Consider the following 24,363-nt stretch of genomic DNA (forward strand, 5'->3'; position numbering starts at 1 on the left):
TTACTGCATCAGTATTGGCCTGGTTTACTTACATCTGTCAGCAAACATGATGAGTTTTACCAGTGATTTTATCTGCTTGTTGCACATCAACTTTAAGAGCTGAACTCTGATCTTTAGCATGAATTTGTTAGGTTTGTGCACCCACCATCCACCCCGACCTCCTCCTGCAGACTCACATGCTCATAAATTCATGTAATTTAGCCAGTAGGAAAACTAAATTACTGCACCTGCTCAGAGTTTTAGTTGCTAATGACAAGACGATAACTGTGATGAATAACCAAAAAAATAAAGAGCACAAAGATGAGATTTGGCCGTTTTTGACTATCATGAACTCTGATTTCTGACTGTGAGCTCCGCTAGGTGATGCAGAGATGCAGGGCAGGTTAGAGGAAAAGCAGTTTGGCCTTTCTCAGCTGGAGATTCGTGACTTTTATTCTTCCTAAAATCTATCCAGAACAAATGTTTAATCAACTTCTCTTCATGCCCCATAAAATCCAACCTTCCCTCTCATCCTTCTGTGATCCAGCAGCTGTCTTTACTCACGGACAAATAGCTTCATGACAGCGGGGATTTGCGCTGGCATGCAACCTAACTGCAGACACAATAAAGCTGCTTCTGGTAGCTTCTCTTCTTCTTTTTCTACTTCTTCTTCTTCTTCTTCTTCTTCTTTTTCTTCTTCATTGTGTCACGTCTGTAGGTCAAAGCATATCAGATTATCCAATCAGGTCAAAGTTCTGACTGATACACATCAAATTTCTGCAGATTTAAAAAACTGTGACCTGGGGCTTCTTCACGCAACGGTTTCTTTGAATTCCCATCGTAAAAGATCATTTTAGATCCACTATTAAGGTAAAAAGGTCAGAGGGATCCGCTCTGAAGCAGGACTTAAGTAACACTGGGATTAACCCTGAGTTATGAATGAATTTTCAGTTTAGTGGAATCACCTGCTTTGAAATTTCCTGGAAGCCGTTCTCCTCAAAAATTTCACCACAGTCTTTGAGCTGGTTTGGGTTATTGGTAGAAATCTTCAAAGCTTTAAAGGCCTGTGGGTTTTTAAGATGTATGAGATGTGGGATATGTTAAATGATGAACATTTTGGGAATGTTTTCAGCTGTAGCAACAGGCAGTTTGATTTGGGGAAGCATGCTTGAGACACTACATGTAGATGGCTGAGCTTTAGCAAGCAATATAACCTGATGAAAAATTACCCAAAATGTTAACATCAGCCCACCTCCCTTTGAGCCATAAACCCAGGCTGATTTGTGCTGTAAAGTCAGAGCGAAGAGAAGGAGACAGTGAATGCAGGCGGGTCCTCCTGCATGCTCGGGTCTCATAGGGTGTAATTTTTCCTCTGTTTAAAGCTTCATGGCAAAGTTTGTGAAACGCTTTGCTTCGTTTTGCTCGATTACAAGCCAAGCAGGCCTTCTAAACTAAACTCAAGTCAGGGAGTGGTTTATGGGGGGGGGTTCTAATGTGTCATCGAGCTGTGGACGTCTGGGTCCTGTAATTTTCTGCTCTGCATTGTAATTCCCCCTCTGTGTGTTCAAGACACTGATCAGAGGCAAAGTTGTTGGAGTTTGTGTGAATCCAAACTTCCTGACCTGCAGCGTTTGCACTGAGTGTGTGTGGCTCCTGAAGCAGTGGGAAAGTGTTAATCAGGATTAGAAAGTCAGCTCCCTGCAGCTTTGTCTCCTTTTCTTGACTCCTTTCTCCCACAAGCTTCTGTTTAACACAGAAAGGAAGGACCAAAGGAGAGTTTGAAGTGTCTAAAGAGAGTTTGTGTGAGGAGTGTCAAGAGTAAGAAAACAGAGGTCACACAATGGTGGTGAGTGGAACAATCTGACTGGGTCATTCTTTTTCTGTAGCATCAGTTTATACATAAAAGTTTACATTAGAGGTTCTCTGTTTAATACAGAGCTGAACACATATAACCACTCACGCTGGATAAAATTTGTGGTGATTAAACAAGACGGGGACCTCCAGGCTCAAAAGGAAAAAACTGTGGTTCCTCTAACCAACACTAGAGGCTCCAAAGGTGAGTCACTCCACCACAGACTTCCATGGTAAAATGTTCATAAGTAGAAATATTCAGGCTTAAAATTTGTATAATTAGAAGCTCCTACTTGCCTGCTTCACTTCCAAGTTACTAAACTGGACCCCTGGAACACAATTAGCAAGTCTAGTACTAGCTACCCAGCCCTTTTGAAGTTGGCCAATCAGAAAAATTTGACTTTTTAGTGAGCCTAAATTAAGCAACCTTACAGAGATTGGAGTTAAAATAGTTTGTTTTTTGAAAAAAGATTCATCAAAACTAAATTTTGAAAAATATCTATGCCAGGTGATGGATTTACTCTGCTAATTAAGCTAGCTAGCATTAGCTGCTAACTTAGCACTGCACCCACTTGTCCAAACATGGGCACTTCTGGCTGAACTGACCTGATATGGCAAAAATTCTAATATTATGACTCCAAAATGAGTCCAAAAACTGATGTGTGGCATCACAGTTTTTTATATACAGTCTGTGATCGTAGCAGTTGTTGCTTTGCTTCTTGCAGCTGTTTCTAGGTGACCTTCTTGTCCAAACATGGTCATTTCTGGTCCCAACAACCAACATGTTAAAGACCAGAAGTCCAGGCTTCAAAATGGATGTTTGCAAACGAATGGGTGATGTCACAGTTACTCCGTCCATCTTTCATATACAGACTACGATGTGACCATGAGCCCTGGTGTCTATGCTAAGGCATTTTCTTGTATTAGATCAGACTTCTGATTTCTTCTGATTTCCAGTTGTAGTCAGAAATGTAACCCAAATCTTCTTCTGCCCTGTCTGCGCCTGCTGGAGGGCGTTCATTGGAGACAAGCAGCTCCTGGCTCATCTTTATAGGCCTGATGAAGTCAGCCAGGGGCCTGCTCTCCATCACACGCAGCAGCACAATGTCAAACAAATAAAATCGGTTCAGAGAGTGGAGCCGGGGGAGTGGCTGGGTCAAAAAATAGAGACAACACTGCTTCAGCAGATTGTGTCAGACGTGCGGCAGAGCGTTTGTCAACACGGGAGGTGGACGGGTGCTGACACCACAGGACGGAGGCTCCATCTATTCTGGTAGATCGAGCCGGAGGTCCGGGGCCTCCTTGGAGAGCGGTGTGAAGACAGAGAAGACGTCTTCTGCTTCCACCTGCGAGACATTCATCATCACAGGCGCATCACTCAAAAGATTCCCCCGTGCTGCCTCCCTCTCATTGTTCACCAACATCTGTACCTGCAGAGGCCTCCGCCTCATTAAGACGCCAGCACAACAACCTTACAGAGCTAATGTGCGCTCAGGTGTTATTCATAGCTCAGGTTTGTTCCCCTCTCACCCTCCACACTCATTTTCGGAGAGGAACTAGGTCTTTGTTTAATTTACAGATGGCCCATTGGAGTCATTTCCCTCTCAGCTGCTCCACCAGTCCGGGGTGAGGCATAATCCCAGGCGCCCCCCTAGCGAGGGTGCCGGCGGGGTAATATGGATGTTAGCTGGGGAGCATGGTGACAGCCCCAGAAGCGACAATTTAATTCATTGTATTTTAATTATCGCTCTCATTCAGCAGCTCCGAGGCCTCTCTGTGGCTCCTCTCGACAGCAGGCCTTTATCACCAGCCCGTTGCACCACATAATAAACTTTTGCTTTCAGGTAATTACTTAATCTGGACAAACCTGTGTGTTAAGCAGTGCTATTAAGCGAGGGGGTGATAAATCAGGCGCGCAGTGGAGGTGGCTGATTACTCGACGGTGCAATCAGTCTTTGAACCCTCGCCGTCTTTTAAGTACCTAAATTACACAAACAGCATGCTAACAACGTGCTGCTTGTAGGACGGCCCCGTCAGCCCCCGCCGCCTGCTTCATTTGGTTAATGCCTGCCGCCGCGCCCTCACCTTCAGCCCGTTGATGCATGGAGGTTATTAGCACATGGCCTGAGCCCAGCTGTCCGAGGCTGATAAGTAACTCTGTCCCTCGTGGCCTCCATGCTCCACACAGTCCTGCATGGAGGGACTGGTGGTGGTCTGCCTGAGGTTGAATACACTGATACGCAGCAGGGTGACCACAGGATATGCCAAAAACTTCTTAAAACTCTATTTTTTGAGTTAAATTTAGTTATCAAAGAGAAAAAACAAATTATTTAACAGACAAAAGTATGTGGGCATCAGTGAAAATATGAGGAAACCAACCCCAAACCATCCCTCAATGTCATTATTTTACATTAATTGGCTAATCATGACTGATTTATGGTCAGAAGCAGTGAATGACCTGCGAGACCCCCATGTTGAGAGTTCTTCAGGACTGCTACAAGAAGATAATCGCTGCAAAAATCAAAACGTTTGTTTTCTGGTCCGGTTCAGTCAGAACAGCATTTTGTTTTCATGGCAGCAGCGAAAAGCTAACTTTGAGGTCAAAACCAACTCCTTCTTCTATGTGAAGTCCTTTACTAGCTCTGTGGTCGGCATGAAGCTGGACACTCTGGTGACAGTGGCAGAGAAAAGGACATTAAAGAAACTGCTGGACATTATGAACAATGCTGGGCATCCTCTGCACACGGCCATAAACAATCAGAAGAGTCTGTTCAGTGACAGGTTGCTTCTCCCCAAGACAAGAACTAACAGACTTAAAAACTCCTTTGTCCCACACGCCATCAAACTGTTTAACTCCTCTCTGGAGGGGAGAGGGAGGGGAAACAGGAGGACAAAGGAGGGGGGAACAACTAAGCTGTAGTGCCTCTTCACCTCACTGTACAATACCTTGTGCAATACTTTTTGTAAATAGTCAACAGTGCAATAGACTCAATACTTGAAATGTGCAATTCACTTGTATTTTTATTTTTTATTCCTATTTATTCTATTTATCCCCTTTGTATATTTTATTTATATTTGTCTCTGTATTTATATATGTGTGTGTGTGTGTGTATATATATATATATATATATATATATATATATATATATATATATATATATATATATATATAACAATTCTGTAACTGTAACTTCGGTCGTTGCTGTGCTTTTTTTGGAAGTCAAATTTCCCAGAGGAACCCACCCGAGGGATTAATAAAGTTCTATCTTATCTTATCTTATCTTACTGTTGTTGAAGATTCACAGATTGATTGGATCAATGCAGCATCAATTTTTTATTCCAGTTTGAGAAATTTCCCCAGTGAAACATAAAGTGAGAGGGCATCAGAGATGGTGTTGAAATACATTGGAAACAGACAGACATGTTTGAAGGCCTGACTCATTCCCTCTGTGGTAAACTGCTTGTACCTTGCAAAAATACTAATACATTTCTGCTCCTGTAGAGCAGGACTTGCTTATCGTCAAGCTTCTGTAAAGTTGCAAAGTGATGTTTACACTGAATGGCATTTTTATGGCTGCAGTTTGGGTTCATTTGTCCAGGTTTTGAGATTTTTGCCTAAGTCTGTCATGTCTATAGTCATTCCAACACAATGGAGGTGACGGTGATGGAAAGTCCCAAACCACCCCCAACTACCACAACCATCAGCTTTGTTCATGAGGACTATGTGTCTGGTAGACAGTAACTCCAGTTTCACTATTTCTCTAAACATGTGTTGTTTCCATTGAGCTGGGATGGAGGCAGAAACCTCAGAGTTGGATTTTATTTAGCATTTGAGGTAATTGTAATTTTTGTGGCGTTTCTAGTGATTTTTTGTCTCAGTGGAGCTTCAAAAAGTCACTGACTGGATTAACAGGTGTTTTGATTTCCTGTTCCCATAGACTTCCAATATTAAAATGTCCCTTTATGGCAGAAATAAGCATGCTTACAGGCTATTTTATGTCTGTAAACATTGCATTAGCATGTCTACATACAACTGTGTAGGGGGGTGAACTATTTCTAATCTTTATCTGTTTAATTGTTTTCTGACCTAAAGTTTAAAATATTAGGGCCGTGGCTTCTTTGACAGGTGAATGGCGACACAAGCAGGTACCAACTTCAGCTAAGTTAACTCACTAAACTGGATGTCTGGCCTATTTTTTAATGGTTTATAGAACTTGGTAACAAATAGAATCACATCATCAACATGTAGGGATGGTTTATGCTTAATCCAGTCTTTAATCTGGCCCTTTGGATAGACTCATGTATCTAAACTTTATTAAACCTAAATTTATGCATAAGTAAGGGCTAAGCTGACTCTCCCTTAGCTAACTGGTGTTAATGAACTGTTTGAACTGTTGCAAATGGCCTGGTAAAGTTACTGGTCCATGCTGTTGTCCAAATACAGCAACTAAGGGTTCTAAAAAAGCAAGGTGGTGATGGCCAAAAAGCAAAGTCAAGGATTTACAAAAAGCTATATCCTCCTATATAGCTATATCATATTCATCCTACATCTTTATGTAAAGCCCATTTAAAGTGGAGATGTGTTATGTGATCGTTGCCGAAATGAGTCAGTTGACGTTAATTCCCACCAATTTCAATTAGACATGCTGCCAGTCAAAGCAGTATGAATTCAATACAATTTTGACCAGCCAGAAACTCTTGTGAAGTCAGAATACTTTAGACAGAATGCTGAGTGAATCATTCCTACAGCACTGGTGATGGTCACGCACTACTTAAGGCTGCACTTAATGGACCTTTGTGTCATGACGATGAGACGTCAGACTTGGTGGACTGTTCTACAACAAAATATTTCTTCATTTAAGCAAAGGCAGGGATCACCTGGGTGGGGGATGACTCAGAGGGGTGGGGCTGTGCGATCTGCAGGGTGAGAGAGAAAGTGTAAGTGAGAGGTAGTGAATGGATCGCAAATCGGGGGGTCAGAAAGTTTGGTCTTAGCCACGGGGGTTCCAGAACTGGGAGGGACGAGTCCATACTACAGTCCAGGATACTGGGGAGTTCGGTGGAGAATGGGCAGGTGGTTACAGTTTGGGAGAAGTGTTGTTGAGTTCAGCTGGCAGGCTAGAAATGACCACTAGTAGGTGAACCTCAATACCACAGAAGAGGTTAAGATAATTTGGCGATGACCTGACACACATGCCACCCTTAAATATTCCATGTCATTACAGACATTACAGCATACCAATGTAAATATTATCTTCCATGAAGAGATGCAGTGCAGGTGTGAGGGAAAGCATCCAACTTCCAGACTCCACCCTGAGGCAGACCCTTCCTCTCCAGAGGAAGTGAGGAAAAAAAAACAGTTTCCACACAAAACAAAAAGAAACAGAAATACCCTGGTCATGACATATTTGATGACATTTCAAAACAGGCCACATGTTTTAAACTTCTACGAAATACATGTCCTGACTTTACTGTTGGCTGCAGAAAGAGCATGTTTAAGCCAAAAAAGGATCGGATTCAGAAAATTAAGACTTTGACAAAAATGCAAATATGAACATCTGCAACTGTACAACTGAGCAAACTCTCCTGCAGAGGCTCTGAAATTGCTGCTCAGAGGACCTTGAAGTAAATTGTGGTGTTAACTGAAACTGGTTATATGCACATATTCTCTCTGCACGGTCATCACCAGCCCTCCTCGCAGTTTTGCGACTAAATTTAGCTCGTGCTTCACTCTAACAGCAGAAAGCCGCGTTTCTGCTGTGTGTGTGCTGAACGGAGGCTGACTATGAAAAACTGTAGCCAGCCCTCTGCGGCGCTTCACCAGCCGCTAAAACAAATGTTACCAAGCAAAGACTAATAGATGGCTAGAGCCCGAGCGGGGGCGCGGCAGCATTGCCTTACGCTGCGTACGCCCAGGGGGGATCGGGGCCCGGTGAATCAGGTAAACGCGCCTCTTGAACTCTCACGAGCACTCGCCTTTTGTTCTTCCTGTGGCGGCAGAACAATGGGGCTGTCTCGGTGATGGAATAAGCCTGCATGGTCAATCCCCGGCCTGGACTCCCAGGCCCAGGCCCGCAGAGGAAACCTCAGTGTGGATGGCTGAAAAGCTGACAGAGCGACCGGCTGAATTACTTCCTCCAAGTCCAATGTTTCCAAGGTGGAAGAGGAGAAATCTATGCTAGAAACTCTTCTAGAAACAAGTCATTACCTCTTGATTTAAGTCAATTTAGCTTTGACTCAGCTCGGAGTGCATAAAACCTTTCAAGCACATTTATTAAATCTCAGCCAGTTTAGTTTTGCATGTCTTCAAACACTTGGCAAAGTTTTACCTGGTTCTAAGTAAAGATTAATTTTCCCTTTTTTGTGCTGCTGTAAACAAAACCTGCTGTTTTCAAAGGATATTTATGAGTGTGATGCTCAGTTTACTCTATGCAGCCAACTTTCTTACAACCATCTTTTTTCAACTTTGATCATTTTGCGTCTTTATATTTTTTTCTTATCTCCTGCACTTTCCTTCCCATTCTTCCTACTTTCTTTCATTCTTCCTCTTTTGTTTAATCTCCTCTCTCTCTTTACTTTTTCCAGTCTTAAACTGCATTGGGGCTTTTATTTGTCTTCCACGGTTGCTTACAGTGGTGTAGAATTAAAAAGACCTCGTCCCCTGACCGTGCTGTTTTGGTGACCCAGATGTAGCTGCTCTTTGTCTCACCCCCATCCTCCCCTGTCCTCCTCCTGCCCCCCCTCGCTGACCCCCTCTTACAATTCACCCTCCGACTGTTATGAATGGGGCATTAACTCGAGCTGCTCTTTCAATCAATGGGGCCCTTTAGTGCTCTCTCGCATGCACACCGAGCTGCTGTACTCGTGCAGTCAGTCAGAGGGTAATTATACCGGAGCGAGCCAAATTACAGCCAGGGATGTCTGGGACAGTCGGAGAGGGCGGTCACAGAAAGCAGGGAGACGAGGAGGGAGAGAAATAGAAAAGAAAAAGAATGAAGATGAGAAAGGCAAAGCAGAAGTCCACAGAAAAATTGGAGAAATTTCTCTCTGAATTGTGACAGAAGTACAGATAGAGACGGGGAAGGAAAGGTGTCGACACAGAGATGGCTATAGAGGTGTAGGACTTATAGAGAGAGACAGAAATAGAGAAAGAGAGCAGAGAGGAAGGGAGAGCTATAGAGGCAGATAGGAGAAATACAGAAATAGAGACATAAACAAAAATAAACAAGTTTACAGGTAACATAAAGACAAGAAAATTAAATACAGTAATGACTAAGGTGACAAGAAAAGGCAACAACGTGACAGACTGACACATGAACAGATAATACAGATTGTAATAGAAAGAATCATTGAAAGAATGAAAACACAGTGAGAGAAATAAAAATACAATCAACAAATAGAGACAAATGCAGGGAGAAATGTGGGTACCGGAGATAGGAAAAGACAGCATAGCAATGAAAACATTATCTGAGGTTACAGCATAAGGGAGGAAAATGCAGGACACACAGAGACAAATAAAGATTAAAATAGGAATAGAGAGAGAAAAAATGATAACAGAGGAAGATATATAAATGTTTCAAAATAAATGTTTAGGCAGATGTTAGGATTTATGTGAGGAGCTGACTATAGAAACAAGTAAGAGTTTAAGGCATTTACAGATAGGAAGGCTGGGATATATAAAGGCACAGCCGGTGGTATTGAGAGCTATGCAGAGCCATCGAGGTAGATAACAAGTGACAGAAAAGAAAGAATTAAAAGAGAAATTAGGTCAAGAAATAAAAATGGATTCAAATGTTACAAGTCAGAATAGAGATAAATGGCACTGTCAGCAGGATGGATGTAATAGAAATAAACACTAATGTGCATATATATATATATATATATATATATATATATATATATATATATATATATATATATATATATATATATATATATATATATATATGTAGGAGAAGATGGTTACCACAGAAAAGTGTGTGTGTGTGTGTGTGTGTGTAAAAGTCAAAGAAACAAAAGATGCAGTTATAGGAATTAATGTGATTAAGTAAAGAGGAAAGACATGACAGAGCAGGACTGATGGGAACATGTAAAACAATAAAGAACAGAGATCATCATGAGAGAGGGAGAAAGCTGTGGAGTTAATAACAGAAGTGGACATAAAAAGACAAATAATACAGATGAAACAGACAAATTTGTCAGAGAGACTGATATCACAGAGATGGGTGGAGTGATTCACGCCTCCATTTTTAGAACTGACTTTTGAAAAGTCAAATCAAATCCTCTGATTAATATACTGTACATCCGAGGATTGGGATAGTTATTTATCTCTTTTTTGTGTGGGATAGAAATAGAAAAGTAGAGATGGGGTTAGGGAGAGGTGGCGACGTAGCTGTGGAGATGCATAACAGGAAGGAGATAAACAAATGAACAGAGACATAACAGAAAACATAGCCAGGAAAATTAAACTTCAGCCGGATGGATAGAAGAAGAAAGAAGAGAGATGAGACGAGTTTCACAGAGAGAACAGATTAGAAATAGAGACAGAAATGGAGCTAAAAGAGATTAGAAGGGACATAAAGAATATAAAATTAATATATCATCAAACTGGCAATATGAACAGAGATAATGGAAGGATAAAATGATGTTAATTAAAGACTAAATAGAGATAAATACAGGAAGAGGGGTGTCCCTAAATAACAACGATCTAATGAGACATCATTAGATAATATAACAGAGATAGGAGAAGATGATTACCACAGGAATGGAAGTCTGAGTTATGTTGACAGGAGGTAGACAAATAAAAACAAAGGATCAAAAAAAGAAGAGTTTATAATGTTGTGAACGGAGATAAAAATGACAAGAAAAGAGATAACCTGTGATTGAAAAACTGATACAGAGGAATTGTAGAGATACAAGGACATAAAAGAAGACCAAATGAAAAAGAAGAAAATGAAATAAATAAACATGGAGATATATTTGGATATAGAGATGGCTGAAAATAGCTGTAGAGTCAAGATATAGAGTGAGTTAAACAGTGACATAAATAAAAACAGCAGATGGAAGTAAATTTAGGCAGAAGGATGATTAAAGAAGTTGATTCGTGGCTGTGGTGGCTGCAAATGGTAACAGAAAATAGAAACAGAAATTCAAAACAGACATAAGACTTAAAAACATAAATACAGATAACATTTGTGGAAGGATTTCAGTGTTTTTGAAGAGCTCCAGAGGTCCTTTAAATAGAGATCAGTAGAAATCAATAAAGGTATCAATAAAGCATGAACAAAGACACTGACAGTTTCCTCTCCGCTCCACCACGTGCTGCCGGGGATCGGTCTATTTACTGGTGTAACCTCTCTGCAGCACTTCGCTGCTCGTCCTCTTCACAGCTGCTGCCGTCTGACTTTTGAATGTCACGTTTGGAGCCTTTAATTAATGTGAAGCACTCCAATAAAAACACGCGACCGCGGGGCTTTTTCCACGACAAACAGCGAGGAAGAGGAAGGGGCGGCTTCGCCCTTAACACGAGTCAGTCATGACTGGAACTCACAGGAACAGATACAAGCGTCTTCACTGCTAACCACAGATCAGTTTCACCCATTTAAAGACTTTTTTTTTTTTTTGAAATCCAACTTGAAACCAATCAATAAAAAACTAATAACCATCAGAGCTTTTTCAGAAGAGGAGGAAAAGTAGGACTCTCCCACCTGTGGTTCATTAGATTTGGCTTGTTTGTTGAGGTCTGCTTCATCTTCATCATCACATGAAATATTAGGTAAACACAGGTGTTACTGACCACATTATCAAACTGCTCTTAAATCCCACAGAAACATCTTTAACACTGTAAGTAAAACCTGTTTGTCTCTTTCATGCCACACTGAAGCAGAACTTTGTTCCTGACGTTTCTTCATCTTCTCTTGTGTATATCATAAAGACCTCGGTCTTGTTTGGTCACACTCTCTCTTTGTTAATAAAAGGTAGGAACAGTCAGTGCCTCGCCATGTTGGAGTTTCACATAATGCTGTTTCATTTCTTTTCACTTCAAAATGCCCATTTAGTGTCTACGCCTCCATGTGCACCACAGATACGGGTCCTAGACCTCCAAAGTCTGTGTTAGGGGGTTGGTGGGACAGCAGTGGTATGTGTTGGATTGTAGCTCCTGGTTGGGCTTAGAAACTAAGATGTCTTTATTAAATTTGTGTTCAGTATAGGTTTAGGCAATATAAATGACTTTCGGCATGGAAAACTACTAGTTTGATTTAGGAAGAAGTCTTGGTTTGAGTAATTAAGGATGGGAATTGATAAGATAAAGATAAAATACGGTTCCATTATTGATATCAATTATCGATTTGATTCCTCATTTAATTGGAAAACATTTTTCCGTCCATTACTGTCTCCTACTCCAGAAATATGATACCATTTTTAAGTTTTAAAAATGTTAAAATATTCAAGTTTGCTTGTTCTGTTTATAAGAGCTTATATGACCTTGCCCCGCACACACTGGGTGAGTTCATCACGTTTAAATCCAATATCAGTAGAAGAGTAACCACAGCCTCTAATGCACTGTCAATTCTAATAAAAAAAACAAAGTAAAGCTTATTTACGATAACCACGTTAGGACAACTTATTCATTGCAAGCACACAGGACTAAGAATTGTTTACCCACTGACAAACATTTCAATTTCTACTAAATTAAAAAAAGATTTGTGGTAACTTATTATTTTTAATTTTGCTTACATACGAATTGAATGCAACTAAATCACTTTATGTTTTATCATCCTTGAACTTGAGAGATTTCTAGTGCAACACTTAATATAAACACTGTATGTGAGTGTGATTCACAAAAAAATAATTAAAAAAAACTCTGGTTACAGAGTTCAAATCAGAAAATTGCTGCTTTCGATTCATTTCTCTTCACTGCCATTTGTGTCTCTTTGCTTTTTGGTCTCTTGATTGAACAAAGAAGCATCACCTCAGATTTTTTATAGTTGTGGTGGACTTTATTTTGCTGTTTTTTGTCATATCAGAGACTAAACCAGCTCTCCACTGAGTTTTGAAGCCAGCATTTGATTAAACTCTCTGTGTTTATAATGTCTCAGCTCAGCTGACGGTTTATACTGGTACATGCTGTCATTTTTGTGGCATTTGCATTTATTAATACCAGATGTGTTTGTCAACGTCAGGAAGCAGGGTTTAGTCTTCCGTGATGACTACAACAGAGTAGAATGAAAGAGAAACACTTTCTTGTTTTTTTCTGCGCTGTTTCATCGTAATGAGACACTGCTGAACTAAAAGCTGCTCTTCAAGAACCCTGGGACTCGATTAAGGGAATAAATAAAAGTTATTTGCCAGAAAACCATATTCCAAAGTTTAATGTTGCTCCTTTGATTCAGAGTTTCAGTTGCATGAAGCCATATCACAGTCCTTCTCACCATATAACCAGAGTTCACACTCGCCTAAATAAACTGAACTGAGTTTATTTAACAAACGGGTCAGTTGCGAAAGCACCAAAACAACCCATTTAGCGTCTTTCTTAATTCCCCCTCGTGCTCTGATGAGTGACAGCGATGACCCAAGCACTTCATTCAGAGACATTTCCACACTGAAAAAGTGAAAGCAGTCACTCGTTCCAACTGTCGGCGACAGGAAACCGGCTCCCTCCTCAGCAGAGCCTCTGAATCGCGTCTTCCTCCAAAGCAAACACGGCCCAAACGATGGTGTGACAAGGCTGAGCTGGTCGCCTGAAGGAATCCAGCCCCCCGTCCCTGCGGGCCCCCCGCGGGCCCCCCGCGGCTGGCCCAAAATGAAGTAAAGTGGGCTATTTCTGCAGGCGTTCAGGGACCGGGGCTGTCCGTCACGCTGTCAGGGGCAGAGTGAGAGGAATGGACCTGGAATGCTGACTCACTCAGGTCTGAGGCCCCAGGAGGCCACGTTATCCCTATCCCGCTCGGTGGAGAGCAGATAATGATCCGTGGCCCTGACCCCGCCGCTCCCAAATCCCAGGTCACCCTGAGAGATTCCCGCAAGAGCGCCCGCAAGAGCGTCCGCGCGCGCGCGTGTGTGTGTCACACAGGAAGAATTTTAATGCAATCCAGAGATCAGCTGGCTCACCTCCTCCTCCTCGCTCTCTGTCTTCTTCGTCTCTGATCAGGCAGCCCGGAGTCGAGACACACCAGGATGCAATTAGCAGGACGTGAAAACTGCAGCGAGGACGAGCGAGGAGACGATGAGAGAACCATGTAGAGAGAGAGTCAGGCAATGCCCTCGTGGAGCTTTTCCAGATTAAAAACCTGAGAAAAATGTTAACAAGAAACATAACTCCATAAAGCTGAGCGAGCCACCCCCCAAAAGGCTTTGTTTATGTGGTGGTAAAATAAAGACACGACATCTTCTGTGGTTTCGTGTTATCGCAACAGCTAATTAGTTCTGATGTTTTGGGTAAACTTCCCAGATCCGAGAAGAACCCATGAAAGGAAAACAGCGCCTTAATGACAAATAAAAAGGGCCATTAAAAGGATGCTCAGAGCTTGTAAAAACAAACGGCTGGGTAAATGAGAAGCAGGAATGCACCTTTATTAAACACAACCTGGGCTTTGTCTTCATGCTTATCTGACACAAACAGTTTTTATCTAATGTAAGAGGAATCTGAGTTTACAGGAAAAAGTTAGATGCGTTTGGAAATTCTGCTTGTATTAAAACAAAACGACATCTGTTGCTACAGTTATTAGCTTAGCGTTGCATAAAGGCTGGAAATGTGGAACCATTAGCATGGCTCTGCTAGAATGCAACAAAACACCAATCAGCAGCTGGTTTGTAACTTATCTTTTGTGGGCAAAGTCAACATTTTGTGACTTTCTGTGACATCAAAATTAGATTTTCTGTTAGCTAGTCATTGTTTGTAGCTTAGCTACAATTGTGGATAGCTTTAGAGATTTTAGCTAATGCCTTTCTTTGTTCTTTCACAGCCAAAGCTTGCTACAAAATCACTTTGTCAGCTCAGGCTGTCTTGCTTACTAACAGTTTCAAATCTCTCCTGAATCATTTAGCTTTGGTGTTGTTTCAGCATTCACTTCTCAATTTTTTTGAACCTCAAGCATGCAGCATGGCCAGGTTGAAGACACCAGTCTATTGTCATTTTAATGATAAACCAGTGGAATGATACAGAGGTCCTTAGATTATACAAAGGGAGATGTTGCAAGAGCTTGAGAAACAGGTTTTGTCTTAATGGCAACTACTGTCATTCAGGTTGGTTTCTCGCACTGGACCATGAAACATGATCAGGGAAACTGCAGGAGTACAACATTTATTGTATTGCAGTTTGAAGTGAGATGTGTGGGTTGGATTTGTGGCTGAGATGAGGATGTTTCATCACTTTGTGTTGATGAACAATTTAGCATGTTCACTCAGGTGTCTTCCCATATGGACAGCTGAATGTTGTTTCCTTTCCCTGGATGATAGCAGGTATTCATCCATCATGTACTATAGAATCAAGGGCCCCAAAGCTTTAATTGCCTTATGGGAAATGTAGGCTCCAGCGTTTTTGGAGCTTGACTCATGCCTCGGATGAAAAAAAAGTCCAGATACTCTGGTCTTTGTTGTTTTAAGTTTTTGGAATTACACCTCAGTAATTTATCCCAACACTGAGCCGACAAACACAGATCAGGAACCATGCATCCGGCTCTTCAATCCCAGAAACAGAAAGCACAGTCACACAATTTCCTCCTCCAGTAATTATGTCCGGAAAAACAACCAATAATCAGTCAGACACATGCACTTGTGTTTACACCCGACACAGGGGGAGTGTGTGGACTCTGTGTTGAGTCAGTTAAGGGCTTTAGCTGTGTTTTATGAGCCTGTTTGGAGCTCCAGAGGAGACTCAGGCTGTTTGGATGGAAAGAGCGTGAGTAGAAGAAAGCATTTTCCCGGCGCTGTCAGTCCCAGTTTGAGTCGGGGCTGCAGCTTCCCTCCACACAGTCCATCATCCCGTCTAGTTCAAAGACCGTCTAGCTGCAGGTCTTTGTCAAAAGCCCAGTTGGATATCTTTTATGTTCAAGATGTAGGATTTCTTAGGACAACTTTGATTATTTATTTATTCCACTTCTCTTGTGTGATAGTGCCAATATTTTACACGAAAGTGCTCAGCTTGCTCTGAAATTCATGTTGCTTTATTGTAGCCCTTTTGCCTTTGAAATTTCTCTCTTCTTTTTTTGAAGTCTCCTCTCTCCCTCTCTGCCTTCCTCGGCTAACTCTCTTCTTCTTCTTCTTCTTTGCCTCTCTGTTGTTGTAGCCCCCCACCACATCTTCCCAACCTTCCACACGCCGATCCCGATTGACATGCGCCATCACGAGGGGCGATACCACTACGAGCCTCACGCACTCCATGCCATGCACAGGTAAGTGACCGCCTTCTTCTTCTTCTTTCTGGGTAATTATCTCCAAAGAGGCTTCTTCACTAAACTGGCTTCAAGTCATCAGATCTTCTTGATGCAAATAGTTATTTCATATTCAGTTACTCCAGAACAGTACAGAGGTTGTTTTTTTCTCTTTTTTTTTTTTTTTAACTCTGGAGGATTTGCTGTGATAGCACGCTAGCTGATGAGAGCTGAACGTTTGCCAAGTTCAATATCAAAAGCAGATGACAACATGCTGACTTCCAAAGTGAATAATCAATGCTAGTTCCTAAATTTCCCCTCTACAGCCCTTGTTTCCGATACAGTTTGATTATGTGGGCAAGCTTTGCTCTTCTGGCTCCAGCCGTCTGGGGATGAAACACTCTGATGCTTGAGAAGTCTGAAGTTCAGCTGCTCGGATCCAAACTGGTAAAAATCTCACTGAGAAGAGAGGAAAATATTCTCCTTTAATAGCTGAGGTGCCACTAAGCAAGGCATTTTACCAGCAGGACGAAGATTTCCAGCTTTAACTGAGGTTCCCTGTTTTCAGTGGTGTTGAAAGTATTAAAGTTTTACTACACTGGAAGTTTTTGTCCTCAGTTTGATACAAGATTTACGGACTTCTTATGTAAATGCAAAGCTCTTTAAAGATTGATGTTTTCCTTTTAAGAAATAAGTTATATCAGATCAGGTCTACCAGTGAAAAATAAGAATAAACATGCCCACAGTGTCTGAGTGGAGTTACATTTATGGCTACTACTAGCTATATTTATTTCCCTTTCTGTTTCTGACTAAGTGAAAAGTTAAATAAAATTTAAGTTGGATGGTGTCAATCTGCAGCTCGCTCCATTAGCAGCGATCGGCAGGGCCGGATCCATCACTGATGACATAATACACCCCACCTCCGCCCAGCACCTCTTTATATTCATTAATGGCTTGTTGTGGAGCTAATCTGTGTGGTGCAGGCCGTGTTGCCCCCGAGCTAGCACCGTAATTAAACTCCTGGAGTATAGAGGTCACAAAACAGGCTTCAGTGCTGGTGGTGAGTCCGACTTCTGGGTTGCAGTGAGGTTCAGTCGCAGATGAAATCCCATTTATTTTCTCTAGGGAAATTCACTTTGTTGAGAAAACACAGTGTCGGTTTTGTTCTTGCTTTTATTTAAAAGTCAAACCAGAATTTTTCCTCTGAATTCTCCAAAACCTATAACCGTGCAGCAGACTGAATGAGACTTTGGTTTCACTTCATTTCACAGTTTGAAAGACTCTGAAAATGTGTCTGGTTTAAAGTTGGTTCTCAAAACAGCGGTTAGGAAAGTCACTCCTTACGTTTTCAACTTTTATGGAGAGCTTTTGATCAAAATACATGAGTTTCATCAGCAGCTGGAGTCATTTGCAAGGTCAGGAATGAACTTCACAACAGCTTTGCAAACTCAATCTGCTGATGAGGTCCATTTAACACAATTTAAAACTCCAAAAAGACTTCTAAAGAAACTTTACAATAAAGCCATTATCCCACAGGAACTGGAGCCACGAATTCTATCGGAATCTTAAACCTCCCAGCTATTTGGGAAAAGTCATTGAGATGTCAGGTTAACCCCAATGGGGAACAGAACTCTTTCAAGTGGTGAAGTCAACCATCATCCATGTCCAAACCGCCTTTGACTCAACATATTTTATATGTAGATACATACTTCACTGATCTAGGTTTTAGCGTTGTTTCTGTTTCTGATTTTTATTAGATTTTCCTCTAAAAGGATGATGGGTCCACTAGAGGGTTGGACCATGTGGCTAACATGTTCCATTGATTGTCTGTCCGTAGATGCCTTGGTCTCTTGGGGTGGTTGAGGTCTGTTGAAGTGATATCTGATTAGGATGCTTCTAGGTGAGGGATTTTGGGTATGTCCTCCTGGGCAGACCCGGGACATGCTGGAGAGATTATATCTCTTGCCTGGCTTGGGGATGGGAGAGGGAGGTCTGGGCTTCTCTGCTTAGACTGCTATCCCTGTATCTTGACCCAGATAAGTGTATTTTTATTTGTTAAAATTAAATTCACTTTTATTTATTTAACATCAATTCACAACAACAGTCATTTCCAGGTACTCTAGTATCTAGTATAGTAAGGTAGAGAGAAAACCCCACCGATCATAAGATCATCTGTAAGCAACACTATGATGATTCACTCTTATTGGTAATTACTTTAATTGCAGGATTTGAAGTTTAACTCGGGACCCGCCCACTACCCTTTAGATGAAGTATATGAGTCTGGTGATGGCTACTTCATAACATTAACTGTCAAGATAATATGTAAACGGCATTAAGGTTAATTAAGGGTCTGGTGATAGATGGCAATATCTGAGATTAGTGACATTCAGGTGGTTCTGCAGGTTTTTTCCCCATTATTGCATTAAATTTCATAATTATTGGAAGATTTATGTTTGATTTAATCCATCACTATAATTTCATGTTGGTCTCTTCGAATGAATTTGTATGTAAGGAGCAGCTACACTGGCAATCCCAATTAAAACAAGAGAGAAACCAGGAGGAGGGTATTTGTTTTATTGACTTTAAACTAGAGCAGAGACATTATACACAGTCAATGGGACAATCTTGAAACACTAAAGATGGTTTTCCTACCCCTGCCCCCAAAGAGCTAGTAAAAAAGCCAAAATGGGAAACCAATCCTGACACATTAGAGGTTTATACTTGTTTCAGAAGTAGCTGTAATGTGTTTTCTGTTTTATAGATGTGTGTTTTCTTTATTGTATTTAGTTTTAATTATTGGATTTTGAATCATTTTAAATTTCACTGATCTGCATGAAACATGCTAAAGAAACAGAGTTTGATTAATGATTACTTGACTGGTTTGTGCTGCCTCTTGAAGACTGAAGTGGAGTATTCCTGCTGTGTCCCAAATTAGAATAAGGACAAATGTCTTCTCCCAAAAAAATACATCGTTAGCAGGAGTGAAGGCCTGCTAGTGTTAGAAAACCTGTAGTGAAATAATAAAACTTAAAGTATTTTAACAAAAACAACAAACAGAAACTGCACGTCTTAATTGTAAACTTTTAAGAAAGTGAGCTATATAAAATCAGGCAGGGGGCTGCCGCATTCGTGGCACACTTTGAACAACGAGGAGACTTCAGAGTTACTTTATCACCGAAGAAAAACTGGCGGCGGGACAAAAAAAGTCAATAGAATCCTCCAAATAGTACTCTTACATTTAAATTCACAGATTTGATGGTGATGCATACTTCGCGCCTGGCGGAAGCAGGGCTATTCATCACGCCGGCTGGGAGAAGGGAGGGAGGGGGTAGGGAGGGGATGGCTGTCCGCGGACTCGGCCACCTTGATTAATGTGATTTGATCTTGACAGTGGACCCCTAATTCATCAAGACCTTGATCTAGCTGTCGCTCCCCCCTGCCTGTGCCAAATTCACCTAATTACAGGAACATTGCGCAGCAAATTAAGTGCGGTGTCATTTGTCGCCTGCCGCGGCACTTTATTACACACTCGTGGCAGCGTGTCAGAGGTCCCCTCCTTGATTGTCTAACATGACATCTTGCCGCCGTCCCCTTTATCATTGTTTGCATATACCGTAATGAGAGGGCTGGTTATTTTGTCAGGCCTGTCATAAAAAGCAGCCGAGGGAAAGCTTCTTCTTTTTTTCCCTCCACCGGATGCACAGGACGCTTTTTCTTCCCTCGCTGTTGCCGGCAGATGACAGTAAGGCAAGAAGGTTGCAGATGAGGAACACTTCCTCCTCCGTGATGGTGTCTCTGCGGACGGAGCGAGTCTGCAAACAGCATCATGTATAAGGCAGGGATCAGATCTACATATTGAAACTTTTGGTGGAACAAAGTAACTTTTTTGAGAAGACATTTTTAGTTCTGTAGATGGGGCAATGAAGGACACTTTCCTCCTGCTCTACAGTTTACCTGCTTGTGCGGCACTTTGACACAGTCCACATTACAAAGTGATTCACAGGGGCAAGAAAATAAAACTTAAGAAAGATATAACAAAAGACTAAAACTCAAGCAAAATCAGGAAAGTCTTTACCCTAGAAGTTGCTTTTAAGATCAACTTTCCTTTAACTTTAAAGTAAGTTTTTACACTACCAATCTGAGTTCCTGGAGATCGTTCCAGACGTTAGGGTCCTGTTATTTTTCTGCTGGTTGCTTGACTCAAACTACAAACCTCTCAGAGATGTAGCTAGAAAACATGCCATTTAAGGCATTAGAAATAATTAACATCTTGCCATTTCCAGACCATCTAGGCTAAAGATGGGAAGTTTTTCCAGTTTAAATGAAGAAAATCTCCACTTTATGGACATGCATCAGTATGTATGAGACTGGACAGATGGAAAGCCTTCTTCAGGGGAGCCAAAGTAGAATAAGGGGAAATTGATCTCAGACAACATGGAAAAAAAGATCAGAATTCTTGTTCCAAGACATTTGTTAATAGATTTTTTCTGCAGCAATGGAGAGTAATGAAAGTTGTAAAATACTAAACTCAGTTCTTTCTGTCCTGGTTAAAAGCCCAGCATCTCAGTTCTGTTCGATTGGATGGTTTTTTTTAGATGCCTTTGTGTCTGTAGATGCTAAACTCATGATGTGCTGGACAAAACTGAAATTAATATTGAAGCTGATACCAAGATTTCCAAAAGTCATAATTTTATCAGAGAACCAGCTAATGACAGAGATTTTCAAGTTAGAACCCAACAAGAAATTTCCCTTCTATACCTTATACACTGGAAAAAGATAAGCGAGGAGTTACAGCAGCTCATGAGACATGGACTTTGTGTTAAATTAAGCTAAATGCTTCCTGTTGCTTTTAGTGTCTTCTTGATGAGCTAACAGTATGTGTGTTAAAAATTCGACTCAGATTTTCCCTCCTTCATTTGTGATCAGTTGTAGTGAGATAATAGCCTGCTCTTTGTTAAGCTAGTACTACCATTGTTCCAAAAGATTCTTGTTGAAACTCTTTCACCATCTGAGATAACAGTTTGTAATTAGTAGTTAAACACAGTATTTTTTAGCAAGTTTCAGCTAGTTTCAGGTGACTAATTTCATTTTGATGATTCAGTCTGTTCATTTGGAAAAAAAATACTGTCCATCCAGCTTAGAACTGAGTTTTGTAAATTTGTCAAATTTGTGATCGACATGACATTGACCAATCAGCTGAAAGGAAGAAAAATTGGGTCAAAATTCGTACTCGTAAGTTGAAACTCACACACAGCCAGGGAAGCGCAGAGTAGTTTTTTGCTTTGTGTCTGTAACCAGACCTTAACAAAAAGAATTTGTAACTTCTGCAAATATTTTTCACAAACAAATTTTTTTACACACACAAATTCTCATCTATAGATGCACGAACATAAAGTTTTCAGATATTTTGGTTTACAAGGTTACAAAACTAACTAAGCATTTGATTTACAAGTACAAAATATTTATGACAACAATTTGAGCCAATAGTTTATCAGGGTGTCTTCAGCAGTAACTCAAATTACTTGAAAGCACAACATATATAAAGAAAATAAATGTGGCCCAGAAACAGACTCCTGTGGCACACCACAACTAACAGATACCTAAGAGACACAGTTTCACAGCTATATAACAAAAATGAATACAATGTTCATGTTAAAACGGTACCTCTGTCCATACAATTTTTCAGCTCAGAAAAAAGCTTCTCAAAGTTTTTTTTTTTTCAATTTCAATTTAAAGCTAGGCTTACATCTGCTTGTTAACATTGATTTCTATTATTTATTTGTCATTGCCTCACATGTCAAATGGAAAACACAGTTTTAATATTTAATAGAAAGACATCCAGAAAAATGTTATTTAACAATAAACACAACTTCTACACATCAGTGTGTAGACTCAATTTCTAAACTTATCCATACTTCATTAAAATTTGGTTTTTAGAAACGCTCATAAATAAAATAAATCTCCTCAAAGCTTTAAAGAGAAAACAAACTGAGGATGAAATGATGAATTGACTTCTGAAGCAGGCCGTGATTTGCAGCCCCATCTTCTGTTTGTTTGTATCTAGGTCATTTCTTTTACCTCATGAGGCGTTTGGGGGTTTCAGGTTGGCGATGGTGGAGGAGGTGGAGGGGGCATTGTTGCCTGTTAAGTTTGAGAGGTCTGCTTCACGCAGCAGACTCATAAACCTACAGTGGAAGTTTATTCAGTGGCGCGCTGCTGCACGGCGTGATTTATCTAAATCAGAGAGCTCGCCGGGCCCGACACCAGAGACGAGAGTCACTGTCACACTGTAATTCATCTCTGGTGTCATCCATGTATATGTGCACGCACACACTCACAAATAAAACAAAAATAAACAGAAGGATGCAGAAGAGTCCATATAGCTCAGATGCATCTTTTACTGCACAGGAGTTTTTGAGGATCAAAAGACAAGATATGAAGATATGCTGTTCATGTGGAGGTTTAACTGTGAAAAATTAAGCAGAAATGAGTCATAATAGCATTAGAGATCAACTCAGTGAAACTGATGTTTCAGAGTCTGTCTGCCAGTCTGTTACCTCCAGTTTAAAAGCTTTGTAAAACACAGGAGCAATCACGGCTCGGCTGTTTTTTATTGTCTAACTTCATGATCCATCAGCAGCACTAACAACTTGGGAACCAGACGAATCCAAGAGCTTATGTGCAGAATGCCTCTGGCCCTCCTCCTGTTCAAACCAGGCCAATCACAGCCGTTTATCTAATATAGAGTAGGCCTAAAAAACAACCTAGATGGCTGCTGCTGATATGGCCTTTTGAATCTGCCGTTATCCGGTAAAAGAACTGGTTGGCAGATTTCCTCTAAGAGAGCATTTAAATGGACCTGAAGTCTTTGTTGATAAGAAAAACATGCTGGTTGCACTGTGTCCCACATCCTGCTATACTTCTGTTCTTTAGCTAGGTAAAGATTAATGTGTATAATAATGCATAATAGTGCACTGTAAGCTAAAAACAGAGCAGAGGGGGTGATAATCAGAGAAAACATTCAGAATTTCAAGTTTAAAGTCATTAATTTGTGCTAAAATTAAAATTAGATTATTTTTTACATAGAAAGCATTAGATTTGCAAAAACAGTCTCAGAAATCATCAGACATAAAAGTCAAATTTATGAACTTTGCCAGGTTAAAATGACACTGCAGTGTATTTTGCCTGCAGTTAATGGCCTGATTGCTTCTACTGTAAAATTTAACATTTTAATATCTGTGAGCACTAACTTACCTTTAAAGCCGGTTTCAAGTGGCCATTAGAGGAACTGCACTTCTTTGCGGCGCTGCATTTTTCAGTTGAAGAAGTTGCCGCTTCATTGCATGCAGTGATGTAAAAACTTTTGAGAGTTCAGAAATGTGTGTTGTACATTTAAGTTGAATTAGATCAGATTTGAATGCTTGCAGATAGAAAAGCAGCTGTAAAAGAAGTAACAGTAGATGAAAAAAGTCTCCCGATGCATAAAACAAATTGCGCTCAGTATAATTTGAAGAACTGAGATGTATACCATAAGATTACATTTTTTTCTCACGAGACAGAAGACAGGGATCCTCTTTGTAACCACCACCTATTTCCGCCTCTCCCGGGCGGCTCCTTCCTGTCTCAGCCTGCTGCATGGCGCCAAACCAGGACACGCTTCGAAGGTGGAGCATTGTGCTCAACCTGCAGCCTGCTGGCACCTTCTGAACATCTGAATATTACATGACTAGCTCTTAGTGTTCTTAAACAAAGCTTTCAGGTTAGATTTAAAGAGAGAAATATTTATATTCTCATCTGATTCAGACTGTGATTGTTGGAGGAGCTTGTTATCATGGTAAACAACCCAACTTAGGCTGGATTCAAAGACAGACAGGCCTCAGGCTGTTACATGACGAGAGTGTTAATATTTCAAACAGACCGAGGGGCTGATTATGTTTTTGGGTGGAAAATCAGATCTTTATCGTGTGCATGGGGAGACAGAAAAACATTGCCTCAGTCGTGATGCAATCCAACGCTCTGGCTGTGAGGCAGTCAAGTCTTTGTTGGATGGACGGACAAGGGAGAGAGTGTATTTTTAATGAAGCAGCCATGTGAGAGATAGAAAAGATTTGGTGAACGTTAAGCAGAGGTCGTCGCACAGATGTGGAGATGACTGACTGAA

At 40.9% G+C, this 24,363-nt stretch overlaps 1 protein-coding gene across 2 annotated transcripts in view; it reads left to right on the plus strand.

Annotated features, from left to right (window-relative positions):
* The window catches only part of LOC146641827 (transcription activator GLI2.L-like), a 99,188-nt gene that overhangs the window by 37,496 nt on the left and 37,329 nt on the right, over positions 1-24,363 (plus strand). For both annotated transcript variants that reach the window (XM_085397937.1, XM_085397936.1), the window contains exon 3: positions 16,118-16,223. In XM_085397937.1, coding sequence (XP_085254063.1) covers positions 16,118-16,223 — 106 coding nt within the window. The remainder of the gene's footprint in view (positions 1-16,117; positions 16,224-24,363) is intronic.

The sequence above is a fragment of the Rhamphochromis longiceps genome, linkage group LG23, assembly GCF_057381845.1.
Source record: "Rhamphochromis longiceps isolate RC_006_pf linkage group LG23, R_longiceps_female_GT1.1, whole genome shotgun sequence".
Classification (NCBI taxonomy): Eukaryota; Metazoa; Chordata; class Actinopteri; order Cichliformes; family Cichlidae; genus Rhamphochromis; species Rhamphochromis longiceps.